At 52.2% G+C, this 19,501-nt stretch overlaps 1 protein-coding gene across 1 annotated transcript in view; it reads right to left on the bottom strand.

Moving 5' to 3' along the window:
* The window catches only part of MAPK15 (mitogen-activated protein kinase 15), a 56,644-nt gene that overhangs the window by 22,541 nt on the left and 14,602 nt on the right, over positions 1 to 19,501 (bottom strand). The window contains exon 8 of the mRNA XM_040334344.1: positions 145 to 202. Within this exon, the coding sequence (XP_040190278.1) occupies positions 145 to 202 (58 nt within the window). The remainder of the gene's footprint in view (positions 1 to 144; positions 203 to 19,501) is intronic.

Here is a 19,501-nt window from a genome sequence, read left to right as displayed (position 1 = left end):
GCGTTCCATTCACCCCGATATACAGCCCGCTCCATTCACCCCGATATACAGCGCGCTCCATTCACCCCCCGATATACAGCGCGCTCCATTCACCCCGATATACAGCGCGCTCCATTCACCCCAATATTGGGTCTCTGTACTCACCGCCCATTCATCCTGCCGATCACGGAGGCGCCATACTGCGACTTTATGGCCAGGACGTCTGCAGAGGAGAGGACAGAATTCAGACAAGACTTTCTGATCACATTTGATGAAGATCCCGGGGCCCCGCCCTGTGGCCCCGCCCTGTGGCCCTTCACAGTGCCGGATTTCTTTGCTCTGCTGCCTCCCATAGTCATTGGTTTAGCTAGTGTCACCCCAACCAATCCGGCTCCTGTACACTCCGAGACTCCCATTCTCTGGGGCAGAAATATTTCTCTAGGAAGTCTCTCCGTCTTCTCATAGGTCTGACCCATGAAATATGACACTGTCAGTGCTGCACGTGCATGTCTATTACTGCTGCTCTCCCCGCCTTCTCATAGGTCTGACCCATGAAATATGACACTGTCAGTGCTGCACGTGCATGTCTATTACTGCTGCTCTCCCCGCCTTCTCATAGGTCTGACCCATGAAATATGACACTGTCAGTGCTGCACGTGCATGTCTATTACTGCTGCTCTCCCCGCCTTCTCATAGGTCTGACCCATGAAATATGACACTGTCAGTGCTGCACGTGCATGTCTATTACTGCTGCTCTCCCCGCCTTCTCATAGGTCTGACCCATGAAATATGACACTGTCAGTGCTGCACGTGCATGTCTATTACTGCTGCTCTCCCCGTCTTCTCATAGGTCTGAGCCATGAAATATGACACTGTCAGTGCTGCACGTGCATGTCTATTACTGCTGCTCTCCCCGCCTTCTCATAGGTCTGACCCATGAAATATGACACTGTCAGTGCTGCACGTGCATGTCTATTACTGCTGCTCTCCCCGTCTTCTCATAGGTCTGACCCATGAAATATGACACTGTCAGTGCTGCACGTGCATGTCTATTACTGCTGCTCTCCCCGTCTTCTCATAGGTCTGACCCATGAAATATGACACTGTCAGTGCTGCACGTGCATGTCTATTACTGCTGCTCTCCCCGTCTTCTCATAGGTCTGACCCATGAAATATGACACTGTCAGTGCTGCACGTGCATGTCTATTACTGCTGCTCTCCCCGTCTTCTCATAGGTCTGACCCATGAAATATGACACTGTCAGTGCTGCACGTGCATGTCTATTACTGCTGCTCTCTCCGTCTTCTCATAGGTCTGACCCATGAAATATGACACTGTCAGTGCTGCACGTGCATGTCTATTACTGCTGCTCTCCTCGTCTTCTCATAGGTCTGACCCATGAAATATGACACTGTCACTGCTGCACGTGCATGTCTATTACTGCTGCTCTCCTCGTCTTCTCATAGGTCTGACCCATGAAATATGACACTGTCAGTGCTGCACGTGCATGTCTATTACTGCTGCTCTCCCCGCCTTCTCATAGGTCTGACCCATGAAATATGACACTGTCAGTGCTGCACGTGCATGTCTATTACTGCTGCTCTCCCCGCCTTCTCATAGGTCTGACCCATGAAATATGACACTGTCAGTGCTGCACGTGCATGTCTATTACTGCTGCTCTCCCCGCCTTCTCATAGGTCTGACCCATGAAATATGACACTGTCAGTGCTGCACGTGCATGTCTATTACTGCTGCTCTCCCCGCCTTCTCATAGGTCTGACCCATGAAATATGACACTGTCAGTGCTGCACGTGCATGTCTATTACTGCTGCTCTCCCCGTCTTCTCATAGGTCTGACCCATGAAATATGACACTGTCAGTGCTGCACGTGCATGTCTATTACTGCTGCTCTCCCCGTCTTCTCATAGGTCTGACCCATGAAATATGACACTGTCAGTGCTGCACGTGCATGTCTATTACTGCTGCTCTCCCCGCCTTCTCATAGGTCTGACCCATGAAATATGACACTGTCAGTGCTGCACGTGCATGTCTATTACTGCTGCTCTCCCCGCCTTCTCATAGGTCTGACCCATGAAATATGACACTGTCAGTGCTGCACGTGCATGTCTATTACTGCTGCTCTCCCCGCCTTCTCATAGGTCTGACCCATGAAATATGACACTGTCAGTGCTGCACGTGCATGTCTATTACTGCTGCTCTCCTCGTCTTCTCATAGGTCTGACCCATGAAATATGACACTGTCAGTGCTGCACGTGCATGTCTATTACTGCTGCTCTCCCCGCCTTCTCATAGGTCTGACCCATGAAATATGACACTGTCAGTGCTGCACGTGCATGTCTATTACTGCTGCTCTCCCCGCCTTCTCATAGGTCTGACCCATGAAATATGACACTGTCACTGCTGCACGTGCATGTCTATTACTGCTGCTCTCCCCGTCTTCTCATAGGTCTGACCCATGAAATATGACACTGTCAGTGCTGCACGTGCATGTCTATTACAGCTGCTCTCCCCGTCTTCTCATAGGTCTGACCCATGAAATATGACACTGTCAGTGCTGCACGTGCATGTCTATTACTGCTGCTCTCCCCGTCTTCTCATAGGTCTGACCCATGAAATATGACACTGTCAGTGCTGCACGTGCATGTCTATTACTGCTGCTCTCCCCGCCTTCTCATAGGTCTGACCCATGAAATATGACACTGTCAGTGCTGCACGTGCATGTCTATTACTGCTGCTCTCCCCGCCTTCTCATAGGTCTGACCCATGAAATATGACACTGTCAGTGCTGCACGTGCATGTCTATTACTGCTGCTCTCCCCGTCTTCTCATAGGTCTGACCCATGAAATATGACACTGTCACTGCTGCACGTGCATGTCTATTACTGCTGCTCTCCCCGCCTTCTCATAGGTCTGACCCATGAAATATGACACTGTCAGTGCTGCACGTGCATGTCTATTACTGCTGCTCTCCCCGTCTTCTCATAGGTCTGACCCATGAAATATGACACTGTCAGTGCTGCACGTGCATGTCTATTACTGCTGCTCTCCCCGTCTTCTCATAGGTCTGACCCATGAAATATGACACCGTCAGTGCTGCACGTGCATGTCTATTACTGCTGCTCTCCCCGCCTTCTCATAGGTCTGACCCATGAAATATGACACTGTCAGTGCTGCACGTGCATGTCTATTACTGCTGCTCTCCCCGCCTTCTCATAGGTCTGACCCATGAAATATGACACTGTCAGTGCTGCACGTGCATGTCTATTACTGCTGCTCTCCCCGCCTTCTCATAGGTCTGACCCATGAAATATGACACTGTCAGTGCTGCACGTGCATGTCTATTACTGCTGCTCTCCCCGCCTTCTCATAGGTCGGACCCATGAAATATGACACTGTCAGTGCTGCACGTGCATGTCTATTACTGCTGCTCTCCCCGTCTTCTCATAGGTCTGACCCATGAAATATGACACTGTCAGTGCTGCACGTGCATGTCTATTACTGCTGCTCTCCCCGTCTTCTCATAGGTCTGACCCATGAAATATGACACTGTCAGTGCTGCACGTGCATGTCTATTACTGCTGCTCTCCCTGCCTTCTCATAGGTCTGACCCATGAAATATGACACTGTCAGTGCTGCACGTGCATGTCTATTACTGCTGCTCTCCCCGTCTTCTCATAGGTCTGACCCATGAAATATGACACTGTCAGTGCTGCACGTGCATGTCTATTACTGCTGCTCTCCCCGCCTTCTCATAGGTCTGACCCATGAAATATGACACCGTCAGTGCTGCACGTGCATGTCTATTACTGCTGCTCCCTCCGCCTTCTCATAGGTCTGACCCATGAAATATGACACTGTCAGTGCTGCACGTGCATGTCTATTACTGCTGCTCTCCCCGCCTTCTCATAGGTCTGACCCATGAAATATGACACTGTCAGTGCTGCACGTGCATGTCTATTACTGCTGCTCTCCCCGTCTTCTCATAGGTCTGACCCATGAAATATGACACTGTCAGTGCTGCACGTGCATGTCTATTACTGCTGCTCTCCCCGTCTTCTCATAGGTCTGACCCATGAAATATGACACCGTCAGTGCTGCACGTGCATGTCTATTACTGCTGCTCTCCCCGTCTTCTCATAGGTCTGACCCATGAAATATGACACTGTCAGTGCTGCACGTGCATGTCTATTACTGCTGCTCTCCCCGTCTTCTCATAGGTCTGACCCATGAAATATGACACTGTCAGTGCTGCACGTGCATGTCTATTACTGCTGCTCTCCCCGCCTTCTCATAGGTCTGACCCATGAAATATGACACTGTCAGTGCTGCACGTGCATGTCTATTACTGCTCTCCCCGCCTTCTCATAGGTCTGACCCATGAAATATGACACTGTCAGTGCTGCACGTGCATGTCTATTACTGCTGCTCTCCCCGCCTTCTCATAGGTCTGACCCATGAAATATGACACTGTCAGTGCTGCACGTGCATGTCTATTACTGCTCTCCCCGCCTTCTCATAGGTCTGACCCATGAAATATGACACTGTCAGTGCTGCACGTGCATGTCTATTACTGCTGCTCTCCCCGTCTTCTCATAGGTCTGACCCATGAAATATGACACTGTCAGTGCTGCACGTGCATGTCTATTACTGCTCTCCCCGCCTTCTCATAGGTCTGACCCATGAAATATGACACTGTCAGTGCTGCACGTGCATGTCTATTACTGCTGCTCTCCCCGTCTTCTCATAGGTCTGACCCATGAAATATGACACTGTCAGTGCTGCACGTGCATGTCTATTACTGCTGCTCTCCCCGTCTTCTCATAGGTCTGACCCATGAAATATGACACTGTCAGTGCTGCACGTGCATGTCTATTACTGCTGCTCTCCCCGCCTTCTCATAGGTCTGACCCATGAAATATGACACTGTCAGTGCTGCACGTGCATGTCTATTACTGCTGCTCTCCCCGCCTTCTCATAGGTCTGACCCATGAAATATGACACTGTCACTGCTGCACGTGCATGTCTATTACTGCTGCTCTCCTCGTCTTCTCATAGGTCTGACCCATGAAATATGACACTGTCAGTGCTGCACGTGCATGTCTATTACTGCTGCTCTCCCCGTCTTCTCATCGGTCTGACCCATGAAATATGACACTGTCAGTGCTGCACGTGCATGTCTATTACTGCTGCTCTCCCCGCCTTCTCATAGGTCTGACCCATGAAATATGACACTGTCAGTGCTGCACGTGCATGTCTATTACTGCTGCTCTCCCCGTCTTCTCATAGGTCTGACCCATGAAATATGACACCGTCAGTGCTGCACGTGCATGTCTATTACTGCTGCTCTCCCCGCCTTCTCATAGGTCTGACCCATGAAATATGACACTGTCAGTGCTGCACGTGCATGTCTATTACTGCTGCTCTCCCCGCCTTCTCATAGGTCTGACCCATGAAATATGACACTGTCAGTGCTGCACGTGCATGTCTATTACTGCTGCTCCCCCCGTCTTCTCATAGGTCTGACCCATGAAATATGACACTGTCAGTGCTGCACGTGCATGTCTATTACTGCTGCTCTCCTCGTCTTCTCATAGGTCTGACCCATGAAATATGACACTGTCAGTGCTGCACGTGCATGTCTATTACTGCTGCTCCCTCCGCCTTCTCATAGGTCTGACCCATGAAATATGACACTGTCAGTGCTGCACGTGCATGTCTATTACTGCTGCTCTCCCCGTCTTCTCATAGGTCTGACCCATGAAATATGACACTGTCAGTGCTGCACGTGCATGTCTATTACTGCTGCTCTCCCCGTCTTCTCATAGGTCTGACCCATGAAATATGACACTGTCAGTGCTGCACGTGCATGTCTATTACTGCTGCTCTCCCCGTCTTCTCATAGGTCTGACCCATGAAATATGACACTGTCAGTGCTGCACGTGCATGTCTATTACTGCTGCTCTCCCCCGTCTTCTCATAGGTCTGACCCATGAAATATGACACTGTCAGTGCTGCACGTGCATGTCTATTACTGCTGCTCTCCCCGTCTTCTCATAGGTCTGACCCATGAAATATGACACTGTCAGTGCTGCACGTGCATGTCTATTACTGCTGCTCTCCCCGCCTTCTCATAGGTCTGAGCCATGAAATATGACACTGTCAGTGCTGCACGTGCATGTCTATTACTGCTGCTCTCCCCGCCTTCTCATAGGTCTGAGCCATGAAATATGACACTGTCAGTGCTGCACGTGCATGTCTATTACTGCTGCTCTCCCCGTCTTCTCATAGGTCTGACCCATGAAATATGACACTGTCAGTGCTGCACGTGCATGTCTATTACTGCTGCTCTCCCCGTCTTCTCATAGGTCTGACCCATGAAATATGACACTGTCAGTGCTGCACGTGCATGTCTATTACTGCTGCTCTCTCCGTCTTCTCATACGTCTGACCCATGAAATATGACACTGTCAGTGCTGCACGTGCATGTCTATTACTGCTGCTCTCCCCGCCTTCTCATAGGTCTGACCCATGAAATATGACACTGTCAGTGCTGCACGTGCATGTCTATTACTGCTGCTCTCCCCGCCTTCTCATAGGTCTGACCCATGAAATATGACACTGTCAGTGCTGCACGTGCATGTCTATTACTGCTGCTCTCCCCGCCTTCTCATAGGTCTGACCCATGAAATATGACACTGTCAGTGCTGCACGTGCATGTCTATTACTGCTGCTCTCCCCGCCTTCTCATAGGTCTGACCCATGAAATATGACACTGTCAGTGCTGCACGTGCATGTCTATTACTGCTGCTCCCTCCGCCTTCTCATAGGTCTGACCCATGAAATATGACACTGTCACTGCTGCACGTGCATGTCTATTACTGCTGCTCTCCTCGTCTTCTCATAGGTCTGAGCCATGAAATATGACACTGTCAGTGCTGCACGTGCATGTCTATTACTGCTGCTCTCCCCGCCTTCTCATAGGTCTGACCCATGAAATATGACACTGTCAGTGCTGCACGTGCATGTCTATTACTGCTGCTCTCCCCGCCTTCTCATAGGTCTGACCCATGAAATATGACACTGTCAGTGCTGCACGTGCATGTCTATTACTGCTGCTCTCCCCGCCTTCTCATAGGTCTGACCCATGAAATATGACACTGTCAGTGCTGCACGTGCATGTCTATTACTGCTGCTCTCCCCGCCTTCTCATAGGTCTGACCCATGAAATATGACACTGTCAGTGCTGCACGTGCATGTCTATTACTGCTGCTCTCCCCGCCTTCTCATAGGTCTGACCCATGAAATATGACACTGTCAGTGCTGCACGTGCATGTCTATTACTGCTGCTCTCCCCGCCTTCTCATAGGTCTGACCCATGAAATATGACACTGTCAGTGCTGCACGTGCATGTCTATTACTGCTGCTCTCCCCGCCTTCTCATAGGTCTGAGCCATGAAATATGACACTGTCAGTGCTGCACGTGCATGTCTATTACTGCTGCTCTCCCCGCCTTCTCATAGGTCTGACCCATGAAATATGACACTGTCAGTGCTGCACGTGCATGTCTATTACTGCTGCTCTCCCCGTCTTCTCATAGGTCTGACCCATGAAATATGACACTGTCAGTGCTGCACGTGCATGTCTATTACTGCTGCTCTCCCCGTCTTCTCATAGGTCTGACCCATGAAATATGACACTGTCAGTGCTGCACGTGCATGTCTATTACTGCTGCTCTCCCCGTCTTCTCATAGGTCTGACCCATGAAATATGACACTGTCAGTGCTGCACGTGCATGTCTATTACTGCTGCTCTCCCCGTCTTCTCATAGGTCTGACCCATGAAATATGACACTGTCAGTGCTGCACGTGCATGTCTATTACTGCTGCTCTCTCCGTCTTCTCATAGGTCTGACCCATGAAATATGACACTGTCAGTGCTGCACGTGCATGTCTATTACTGCTGCTCTCCTCGTCTTCTCATAGGTCTGACCCATGAAATATGACACTGTCACTGCTGCACGTGCATGTCTATTACTGCTGCTCTCCTCGTCTTCTCATAGGTCTGACCCATGAAATATGACACTGTCAGTGCTGCACGTGCATGTCTATTACTGCTGCTCTCCCCGCCTTCTCATAGGTCTGACCCATGAAATATGACACTGTCAGTGCTGCACGTGCATGTCTATTACTGCTGCTCTCCCCGCCTTCTCATAGGTCTGACCCATGAAATATGACACTGTCAGTGCTGCACGTGCATGTCTATTACTGCTGCTCTCCCCGCCTTCTCATAGGTCTGACCCATGAAATATGACACTGTCAGTGCTGCACGTGCATGTCTATTACTGCTGCTCTCCCCGCCTTCTCATAGGTCTGACCCATGAAATATGACACTGTCAGTGCTGCACGTGCATGTCTATTACTGCTGCTCTCCCCGTCTTCTCATAGGTCTGACCCATGAAATATGACACTGTCAGTGCTGCACGTGCATGTCTATTACTGCTGCTCTCCCCGTCTTCTCATAGGTCTGACCCATGAAATATGACACTGTCAGTGCTGCACGTGCATGTCTATTACTGCTGCTCTCCCCGCCTTCTCATAGGTCTGACCCATGAAATATGACACTGTCAGTGCTGCACGTGCATGTCTATTACTGCTGCTCTCCCCGCCTTCTCATAGGTCTGACCCATGAAATATGACACTGTCAGTGCTGCACGTGCATGTCTATTACTGCTGCTCTCCCCGCCTTCTCATAGGTCTGACCCATGAAATATGACACTGTCAGTGCTGCACGTGCATGTCTATTACTGCTGCTCTCCCCGTCTTCTCATAGGTCTGACCCATGAAATATGACACTGTCAGTGCTGCACGTGCATGTCTATTACTGCTGCTCTCCCCGCCTTCTCATAGGTCTGACCCATGAAATATGACACTGTCAGTGCTGCACGTGCATGTCTATTACTGCTGCTCTCCCCGCCTTCTCATAGGTCTGACCCATGAAATATGACACTGTCACTGCTGCACGTGCATGTCTATTACTGCTGCTCTCCCCGTCTTCTCATAGGTCTGACCCATGAAATATGACACTGTCAGTGCTGCACGTGCATGTCTATTACAGCTGCTCTCCCCGTCTTCTCATAGGTCTGACCCATGAAATATGACACTGTCAGTGCTGCACGTGCATGTCTATTACTGCTGCTCTCCCCGTCTTCTCATAGGTCTGACCCATGAAATATGACACTGTCAGTGCTGCACGTGCATGTCTATTACTGCTGCTCTCCCCGCCTTCTCATAGGTCTGACCCATGAAATATGACACTGTCAGTGCTGCACGTGCATGTCTATTACTGCTGCTCTCCCCGCCTTCTCATAGGTCTGACCCATGAAATATGACACTGTCAGTGCTGCACGTGCATGTCTATTACTGCTGCTCTCCCCGTCTTCTCATAGGTCTGACCCATGAAATATGACACTGTCAGTGCTGCACGTGCATGTCTATTACTGCTGCTCTCCCCGCCTTCTCATAGGTCTGACCCATGAAATATGACACTGTCAGTGCTGCACGTGCATGTCTATTACTGCTGCTCTCCCCGTCTTCTCATAGGTCTGACCCATGAAATATGACACTGTCAGTGCTGCACGTGCATGTCTATTACTGCTGCTCTCCCCGTCTTCTCATAGGTCTGACCCATGAAATATGACACTGTCAGTGCTGCACGTGCATGTCTATTACTGCTGCTCTCCCCGCCTTCTCATAGGTCTGACCCATGAAATATGACACTGTCAGTGCTGCACGTGCATGTCTATTACTGCTGCTCTCCCCCGCCTTCTCATAGGTCTGACCCATGAAATATGACACTGTCAGTGCTGCACGTGCATGTCTATTACTGCTGCTCTCCCCGCCTTCTCATAGGTCTGACCCATGAAATATGACACTGTCAGTGCTGCACGTGCATGTCTATTACTGCTGCTCTCCCCGCCTTCTCATAGGTCGGACCCATGAAATATGACACTGTCAGTGCTGCACGTGCATGTCTATTACTGCTGCTCTCCCCGTCTTCTCATAGGTCTGACCCATGAAATATGACACTGTCAGTGCTGCACGTGCATGTCTATTACTGCTGCTCTCCCGTCTTCTCATAGGTCTGACCCATGAAATATGACACTGTCAGTGCTGCACGTGCATGTCTATTACTGCTGCTCTCCCTGCCTTCTCATAGGTCTGACCCATGAAATATGACACTGTCAGTGCTGCACGTGCATGTCTATTACTGCTGCTCTCCCCGTCTTCTCATAGGTCTGACCCATGAAATATGACACTGTCAGTGCTGCACGTGCATGTCTATTACTGCTGCTCTCCCCGCCTTCTCATAGGTCTGACCCATGAAATATGACACCGTCAGTGCTGCACGTGCATGTCTATTACTGCTGCTCCCTCCGCCTTCTCATAGGTCTGACCCATGAAATATGACACTGTCAGTGCTGCACGTGCATGTCTATTACTGCTGCTCTCCCCGCCTTCTCATAGGTCTGACCCATGAAATATGACACTGTCAGTGCTGCACGTGCATGTCTATTACTGCTGCTCTCCCCGTCTTCTCATAGGTCTGACCCATGAAATATGACACTGTCAGTGCTGCACGTGCATGTCTATTACTGCTGCTCTCCCCGTCTTCTCATAGGTCTGACCCATGAAATATGACACCGTCAGTGCTGCACGTGCATGTCTATTACTGCTGCTCTCCCCGTCTTCTCATAGGTCTGACCCATGAAATATGACACTGTCAGTGCTGCACGTGCATGTCTATTACTGCTGCTCTCCCCGTCTTCTCATAGGTCTGACCCATGAAATATGACACTGTCAGTGCTGCACGTGCATGTCTATTACTGCTGCTCTCCCCGCCTTCTCATAGGTCTGACCCATGAAATATGACACTGTCAGTGCTGCACGTGCATGTCTATTACTGCTCTCCCCGCCTTCTCATAGGTCTGACCCATGAAATATGACACTGTCAGTGCTGCACGTGCATGTCTATTACTGCTGCTCTCCCCGCCTTCTCATAGGTCTGACCCATGAAATATGACACTGTCAGTGCTGCACGTGCATGTCTATTACTGCTCTCCCCCGCCTTCTCATAGGTCTGACCCATGAAATATGACACTGTCAGTGCTGCACGTGCATGTCTATTACTGCTGCTCTCCCCGTCTTCTCATAGGTCTGACCCATGAAATATGACACTGTCAGTGCTGCACGTGCATGTCTATTACTGCTCTCCCCGCCTTCTCATAGGTCTGACCCATGAAATATGACACTGTCAGTGCTGCACGTGCATGTCTATTACTGCTGCTCTCCCCGTCTTCTCATAGGTCTGACCCATGAAATATGACACTGTCAGTGCTGCACGTGCATGTCTATTACTGCTGCTCTCCCCGTCTTCTCATAGGTCTGACCCATGAAATATGACACTGTCAGTGCTGCACGTGCATGTCTATTACTGCTGCTCTCCCCGCCTTCTCATAGGTCTGACCCATGAAATATGACACTGTCAGTGCTGCACGTGCATGTCTATTACTGCTGCTCTCCCCGCCTTCTCATAGGTCTGACCCATGAAATATGACACTGTCACTGCTGCACGTGCATGTCTATTACTGCTGCTCTCCTCGTCTTCTCATAGGTCTGACCCATGAAATATGACACTGTCAGTGCTGCACGTGCATGTCTATTACTGCTGCTCTCCCCGTCTTCTCATCGGTCTGACCCATGAAATATGACACTGTCAGTGCTGCACGTGCATGTCTATTACTGCTGCTCTCCCCGCCTTCTCATAGGTCTGACCCATGAAATATGACACTGTCAGTGCTGCACGTGCATGTCTATTACTGCTGCTCTCCCCGTCTTCTCATAGGTCTGACCCATGAAATATGACACCGTCAGTGCTGCACGTGCATGTCTATTACTGCTGCTCTCCCCGCCTTCTCATAGGTCTGACCCATGAAATATGACACTGTCAGTGCTGCACGTGCATGTCTATTACTGCTGCTCTCCCCGCCTTCTCATAGGTCTGACCCATGAAATATGACACTGTCAGTGCTGCACGTGCATGTCTATTACTGCTGCTCCCCCCGTCTTCTCATAGGTCTGACCCATGAAATATGACACTGTCAGTGCTGCACGTGCATGTCTATTACTGCTGCTCTCCTCGTCTTCTCATAGGTCTGACCCATGAAATATGACACTGTCAGTGCTGCACGTGCATGTCTATTACTGCTGCTCCCTCCGCCTTCTCATAGGTCTGACCCATGAAATATGACACTGTCAGTGCTGCACGTGCATGTCTATTACTGCTGCTCTCCCCGTCTTCTCATAGGTCTGACCCATGAAATATGACACTGTCAGTGCTGCACGTGCATGTCTATTACTGCTGCTCTCCCCGTCTTCTCATAGGTCTGACCCATGAAATATGACACTGTCAGTGCTGCACGTGCATGTCTATTACTGCTGCTCTCCCCGTCTTCTCATAGGTCTGACCCATGAAATATGACACTGTCAGTGCTGCACGTGCATGTCTATTACTGCTGCTCTCCCCCGTCTTCTCATAGGTCTGACCCATGAAATATGACACTGTCAGTGCTGCACGTGCATGTCTATTACTGCTGCTCTCCCCGTCTTCTCATAGGTCTGACCCATGAAATATGACACTGTCAGTGCTGCACGTGCATGTCTATTACTGCTGCTCTCCCCGCCTTCTCATAGGTCTGAGCCATGAAATATGACACTGTCAGTGCTGCACGTGCATGTCTATTACTGCTGCTCTCCCCGCCTTCTCATAGGTCTGAGCCATGAAATATGACACTGTCAGTGCTGCACGTGCATGTCTATTACTGCTGCTCTCCCCGTCTTCTCATAGGTCTGACCCATGAAATATGACACTGTCAGTGCTGCACGTGCATGTCTATTACTGCTGCTCTCCCCGTCTTCTCATAGGTCTGACCCATGAAATATGACACTGTCAGTGCTGCACGTGCATGTCTATTACTGCTGCTCTCTCCGTCTTCTCATACGTCTGACCCATGAAATATGACACTGTCAGTGCTGCACGTGCATGTCTATTACTGCTGCTCTCCCCGCCTTCTCATAGGTCTGACCCATGAAATATGACACTGTCAGTGCTGCACGTGCATGTCTATTACTGCTGCTCTCCCCGCCTTCTCATAGGTCTGACCCATGAAATATGACACTGTCAGTGCTGCACGTGCATGTCTATTACTGCTGCTCTCCCCGCCTTCTCATAGGTCTGACCCATGAAATATGACACTGTCAGTGCTGCACGTGCATGTCTATTACTGCTGCTCTCCCCGCCTTCTCATAGGTCTGACCCATGAAATATGACACTGTCAGTGCTGCACGTGCATGTCTATTACTGCTGCTCCCTCCGCCTTCTCATAGGTCTGACCCATGAAATATGACACTGTCACTGCTGCACGTGCATGTCTATTACTGCTGCTCTCCCCGTCTTCTCATAGGTCTGACCCATGAAATATGACACTGTCAGTGCTGCACGTGCATGTCTATTACTGCTGCTCTCCCCGTCTTCTCATAGGTCTGAGCCATGAAATATGACACTGTCAGTGCTGCACGTGCATGTCTATTACTGCTGCTCTCCCCGTCTTCTCATAGGTCTGACCCATGAAATATGACACTGTCAGTGCTGCACGTGCATGTCTATTACTGCTGCTCTCCCCGCCTTCTCATAGGTCTGACCCATGAAATATGACACTGTCAGTGCTGCACGTGCATGTCTATTACTGCTGCTCTCCCCGCCTTCTCATAGGTCTGACCCATGAAATATGACACTGTCAGTGCTGCACGTGCATGTCTATTACTGCTGCTCTCCCTGCCTTCTCATAGGTCTGACCCATGAAATATGACACTGTCAGTGCTGCACGTGCATGTCTATTACTGCTGCTCTCCCCGTCTTCTCATAGGTCTGACCCATGAAATATGACACTGTCACTGCTGCACGTGCATGTCTATTACTGCTGCTCTCCCCGCCTTCTCATAGGTCTGACCCATGAAATATGACACTGTCAGTGCTGCACGTGCATGTCTATTACTGCTGCTCTCCCCGTCTTCTCATAGGTCTGACCCATGAAATATGACACTGTCAGTGCTGCACGTGCATGTCTATTACTGCTGCTCTCCCCGTCTTCTCATAGGTCTGACCCATGAAATATGACACTGTCAGTGCTGCACGTGCATGTCTATTACTGCTGCTCTCCCCGTCTTCTCATAGGTCTGACCCATGAAATATGACACTGTCAGTGCTGCACGTGCATGTCTATTACTGCTGCTCTCCCCGCCTTCTCATAGGTCTGACCCATGAAATATGACACTGTCAGTGCTGCACGTGCATGTCTATTACTGCTGCTCTCCCCGCCTTCTCATAGGTCTGACCCATGAAATATGACACTGTCAGTGCTGCACGTGCATGTCTATTACTGCTCTCCCCGCCTTCTCATAGGTCTGACCCATGAAATATGACACTGTCAGTGCTGCACGTGCATGTCTATTACTGCTGCTCTCCCCGTCTTCTCATAGGTCTGACCCATGAAATATGACACTGTCACTGCTGCACGTGCATGTCTATTACTGCTGCTCTCCCCGTCTTCTCATAGGTCTGACCCATGAAATATGACACTGTCAGTGCTGCACGTGCATGTCTATTACTGCTGCTCTCCCCGTCTTCTCATAGGTCTGACCCATGAAATATGACACTGTCAGTGCTGCACGTGCATGTCTATTACTGCTGCTCTCCCCGCCTTCTCATAGGTCTGACCCATGAAATATGACACTGTCAGTGCTGCACGTGCATGTCTATTACTGCTGCCCCCCCCCGTCTTTTCATAGGTCTGACCCATGAAATATGACACTGTCACTGCTGCACGTGCATGTCTATTACTGCTGCTCTCCCCGCCTTCTCATAGGTCTGACCCATGAAATATGACACTGTCAGTGCTGCACGTGCATGTCTATTACTGCTGCTCTCCCCGCCTTCTCATAGGTCTGACCCATGAAATATGACACTGTCAGTGCTGCACGTGCATGTCTATTACTGCTGCTCTCCCCGCCTTCTCATAGGTCTGACCCATGAAATATGACACTGTCAGTGCTGCACGTGCATGTCTATTACTGCTGCTCTCCCCGCCTTCTCATAGGTCTGACCCATGAAATATGACACTGTCAGTGCTGCACGTGCATGTCTATTACTGCTGCTCTCCCCGCCTTCTCATAGGTCTGACCCATGAAATATGACACTGTCAGTGCTGCACGTGCATGTCTATTACTGCTGCTCTCCCCGCCTTCTCATAGGTCTGAGCCATGAAATATGACACTGTCAGTGCTGCACGTGCATGTCTATTACTGCTGCTCTCCCCGTCTTCTCATAGGTCTGACCCATGAAATATGACACTGTCAGTGCTGCACGTGCATGTCTATTACTGCTGCTCTCCCCGCCTTCTCATAGGTCTGACCCATGAAATATGACACTGTCAGTGCTGCACGTGCATGTCTATTACTGCTGCTCTCCCCGTCTTCTCATAGGTCTGACCCATGAAATATGACACTGTCAGTGCTGCACGTGCATGTCTATTACTGCTGCTCTCCCCGCCTTCTCATAGGTCTGACCCATGAAATATGACACTGTCAGTGCTGCACGTGCATGTCTATTACTGCTCTCCCCGCCTTCTCATAGGTCTGACCCATGAAATATGACACTGTCAGTGCTGCACGTGCATGTCTATTACTGCTGCTCTCCCCGCCTTCTCATAGGTCTGACCCATGAAATATGACACTGTCAGTGCTGCACGTGCATGTCTATTACTGCTCTCCCCGCCTTCTCATAGGTCTGACCCATGAAATATGACACTGTCAGTGCTGCACGTGCATGTCTATTACTGCTGCTCTCCCCGTCTTCTCATAGGTCTGACCCATGAAATATGACACTGTCAGTGCTGCACGTGCATGTCTATTACTGCTCTCCCCGCCTTCTCATAGGTCTGACCCATGAAATATGACACTGTCAGTGCTGCACGTGCATGTCTATTACTGCTGCTCTACCCGTCTTCTCATAGGTCTGACCCATGAAATATGACACTGTCACTGCTGCACGTGCATGTCTATTACTGCTGCTCTCCCCGTCTTCTCATAGGTCTGACCCATGAAATATGACACTGTCAGTGCTGCACGTGCATGTCTATTACTGCTGCTCTCCCCGTCTTCTCATAGGTCTGACCCATGAAATATGACACTGTCAGTGCTGCACGTGCATGTCTATTACTGCTGCTCTCCCCGTCTTCTCATAGGTCTGACCCATGAAATATGACACTGTCAGTGCTGCACGTGCATGTCTATTACTGCTGCTCTCCCCGCCTTCTCATAGGTCTGAGCCATGAAATATGACACTGTCAGTGCTGCACGTGCATGTCTATTACTGCTGCTCTCCCCGTCTTCTCATAGGTCTGACCCATGAAATATGACACTGTCAGTGCTGCACGTGCATGTCTATTACTGCTGCTCTCCCCGCCTTCTCATAGGTCTGACCCATGAAATATGACACTGTCAGTGCTGCACGTGCATGTCTATTACTGCTGCCCCCCCCGTCTTCTCATAGGTCTGACCCATGAAATATGACACTGTCACTGCTGCACGTGCATGTCTATTACTGCTGCTCTCCCCGCCTTCTCATAGGTCTGACCCATGAAATATGACACTGTCAGTGCTGCACGTGCATGTCTATTACTGCTGCTCTCCCCGTCTTCTCATAGGTCTGAGCCATGAAATATGACACTGTCAGTGCTGCACGTGCATGTCTATTACTGCTGCTCTCCCCGCCTTCTCATAGGTCTGACCCATGAAATATGACACTGTCAGTGCTGCACGTGCATGTCTATTACTGCTGCTCTCCCCATCTGGTGACAACCCTGACAGCAGAGCTCATACCTGGGAAGACTTACCTGTCCCGTCCTCTGAAGATCCCTGCACCTCTCTTCCTTCTGGTGTAGTAGAGCATAATGTGGTGGTGGCCCCCGCAGAGCGAGATTCTCAGGGACTTGGACAGGTAAGTACTCACCGCCTTCTGGTGTAAGGGACTGACCACGTGGATCTCTATAACAACCCGGTCATGGCACAGTGAGAGCGTCCCTCGTGACCTCCCCACAGCGCTAGGCAAGATTTTCCAGCATCTGCATAGAAGTCCACCACTCTACAGCCAAGCTGGTCTTCAGAGTCCGGTACATTCAAGGGTTAGTGTTACCGGACAGGACTTGTAGGTCCTAGAGTGGCAGTGACCATCGTCCAGCACCTTCATAGAGACAACTCTCCCGAGAGCCGAGGGGCAGAGACTCCACCCCGAGAGCCGAGGGGCAGAGACTCCACCCCGAGAGCCGAGGGGCAGAGACTCCACCCCGAGAGCCGAGGGGCAGAGACTCCACCCCGAGAGCCGAGGGGCAGAGACTCCACCCCGAGAGCCAGAGGGGCAGAGACTCCACCCCGAGAGCCAGAGGGGCAGAGACTCCACCCCGAGAGCCAGAGGGACAGAGACTCCACCCCGAGAGCCAGAGGGACAGACGCTCCACCCCGAGAGCCAGAGGGACAGAGACTCCACCCCGAGAGCCAGAGGGACAGAGACTCCACCCCGAGAGCCAGAGGGACAGACGCTCCACCCCGAGAGCCAGAGGGACAGACGCTCCACCCCGAGAGCCAGAGGGGCAGAGACTCCACCCCGAGAGCCAGAGGGACAGACGCTCCACCCCGAGAGCCAGAGGGACAGAGACTCCACCCCGAGAGCCAGAGGGACAGAGACTCCACCCCGAGAGCCAGAGGGACAGAGACTCCACCCCGAGAGCCAGAGGGACAGACGCTCCACCCCGAGAGCCAGAGGGACAGACGCTCCACCCCGAGAGCCAGAGGGGCAGACGCTCCACCCCGAGAGCCAGAGGGACAGACGCTCCACCCCGAGAGCCAGAGGGACAGAGACTCCACCCCGAGAGCCAGAGGGACAGAGACTCCACCCCGAGAGCCAGAGGGACAGACGCTCCACCCCGAGAGCCAGAGGGACAGAGACTCCACCCCGAGAGCCAGAGGGACAGAGACTCCACCCCGAGAGCCAGAGGGACAGAGACTCCACCCCGAGAGACAGAGGGACAGACGCTCCACCCCGAGAGCCAGAGGGACAGAGACTCCACCCCGAGAGCCAGAGGGACAGAGACTCCACCCCGAGAGACAGAGGGACAGACGCTCCACCCCGAGAGACAGAGGGGCAGACGCTCCACCCCGAGAGCCAGAGGGGCAGACGCTCCACCCCGAGAGCCAGAGGGGCAGACGCTCCACCCCGAGAGCCAGAGGGGCAGACGCTCCACCCCGAGAGCCAGAGGGACAGACGCTCCACCCCGAGAGCCAGAGGGACAGACGCTCCACCCCGAGAGCCAGAGGGACAGACGCTCCACCCCGAGAGCCAGAGGGACAGACGCCCCACCCCGAGAGCCAGAGGGACAGACGCTCCACCCCGAGAGCCAGAGGGACAGACGCTCCACCCCGAGAGCCAGAGGGACAGACGCTCCACCCCGAGAGCCAGAGGGACAGACGCTCCACCCCGAGAGCCAGAGGGACAGACGCTCCACCCCGAGAGCCAGAGGGACAGACGCTCCACCCCGAGATCCAGAGGGACAGACGCTCCACCCCGAGAGCCAGAGGGACAGACGCTCCACCCCGAGAGCCAGAGGGACAGACGTTCCACCCCGAGAGCCGAGGGGCAGAGTCTCCACCCCGAGAGCCAGAGGGACAGAGACTCCACCCCGAGAGCCAGAGGGACAGAGACTCCACCCCGAGAGCCAGAGGGGCAGACGCTCCACCCCGAGAGCCAGAGGGACAGACGCTCCACCCCGAGAGCCAGAGGGACAAACGCTCCACCCCGAGAGCCAGAGGGACAGACGCTCCACCCCGAGAGCCAGAGGGACAGACGCTCCACCCCGAGAGCCAGAGGGACAGACGCTCCACCCCGAGAGCCAGAGGGACAGACGCTCCACCCCGAGAGCCAGAGGGACAGACGCTCCACCCCGAGAGCCAGAGGGACAGACGCTCCACCCCAAGGGGCAGAGACTACACCCCCAGAGCCAGAGGGACAGACGCTCCACCCCGAGAGCCAGACGCTCCATCCCGAGGGGCAGAGACTCCACCCCGAGAGCCAAGGGGCAGAGACTCCACCCCGAGAGCCAAGGGGCAGAGACTCCACCCCGAGAGCCAAGGGGCAGAGACTCCACCCCGAGAGCCAAGGGGCAGAGACTCCACCCCGAGAGCCAAGGGGCAGAGACTCCACCCCGAGAGCCAAGGGGCAGAGACTCCACCCCGAGAGCCAAGGGGCAGAGACTCCACCCCGAGAGCCAAGGGGCAGAGACTCCACCCCGAGAGCCAAGGGGCAGAGACTCCACCCCGAGAGCCAAGGGGCAGAG

Source organism: Rana temporaria (genome assembly GCF_905171775.1).
Source record: "Rana temporaria chromosome 5 unlocalized genomic scaffold, aRanTem1.1 chr5y, whole genome shotgun sequence".
In the NCBI taxonomy this organism is placed as follows: domain Eukaryota; kingdom Metazoa; phylum Chordata; class Amphibia; order Anura; family Ranidae; genus Rana; species Rana temporaria.
This window is presented reverse-complemented; position numbering and strand designations above follow the sequence as displayed.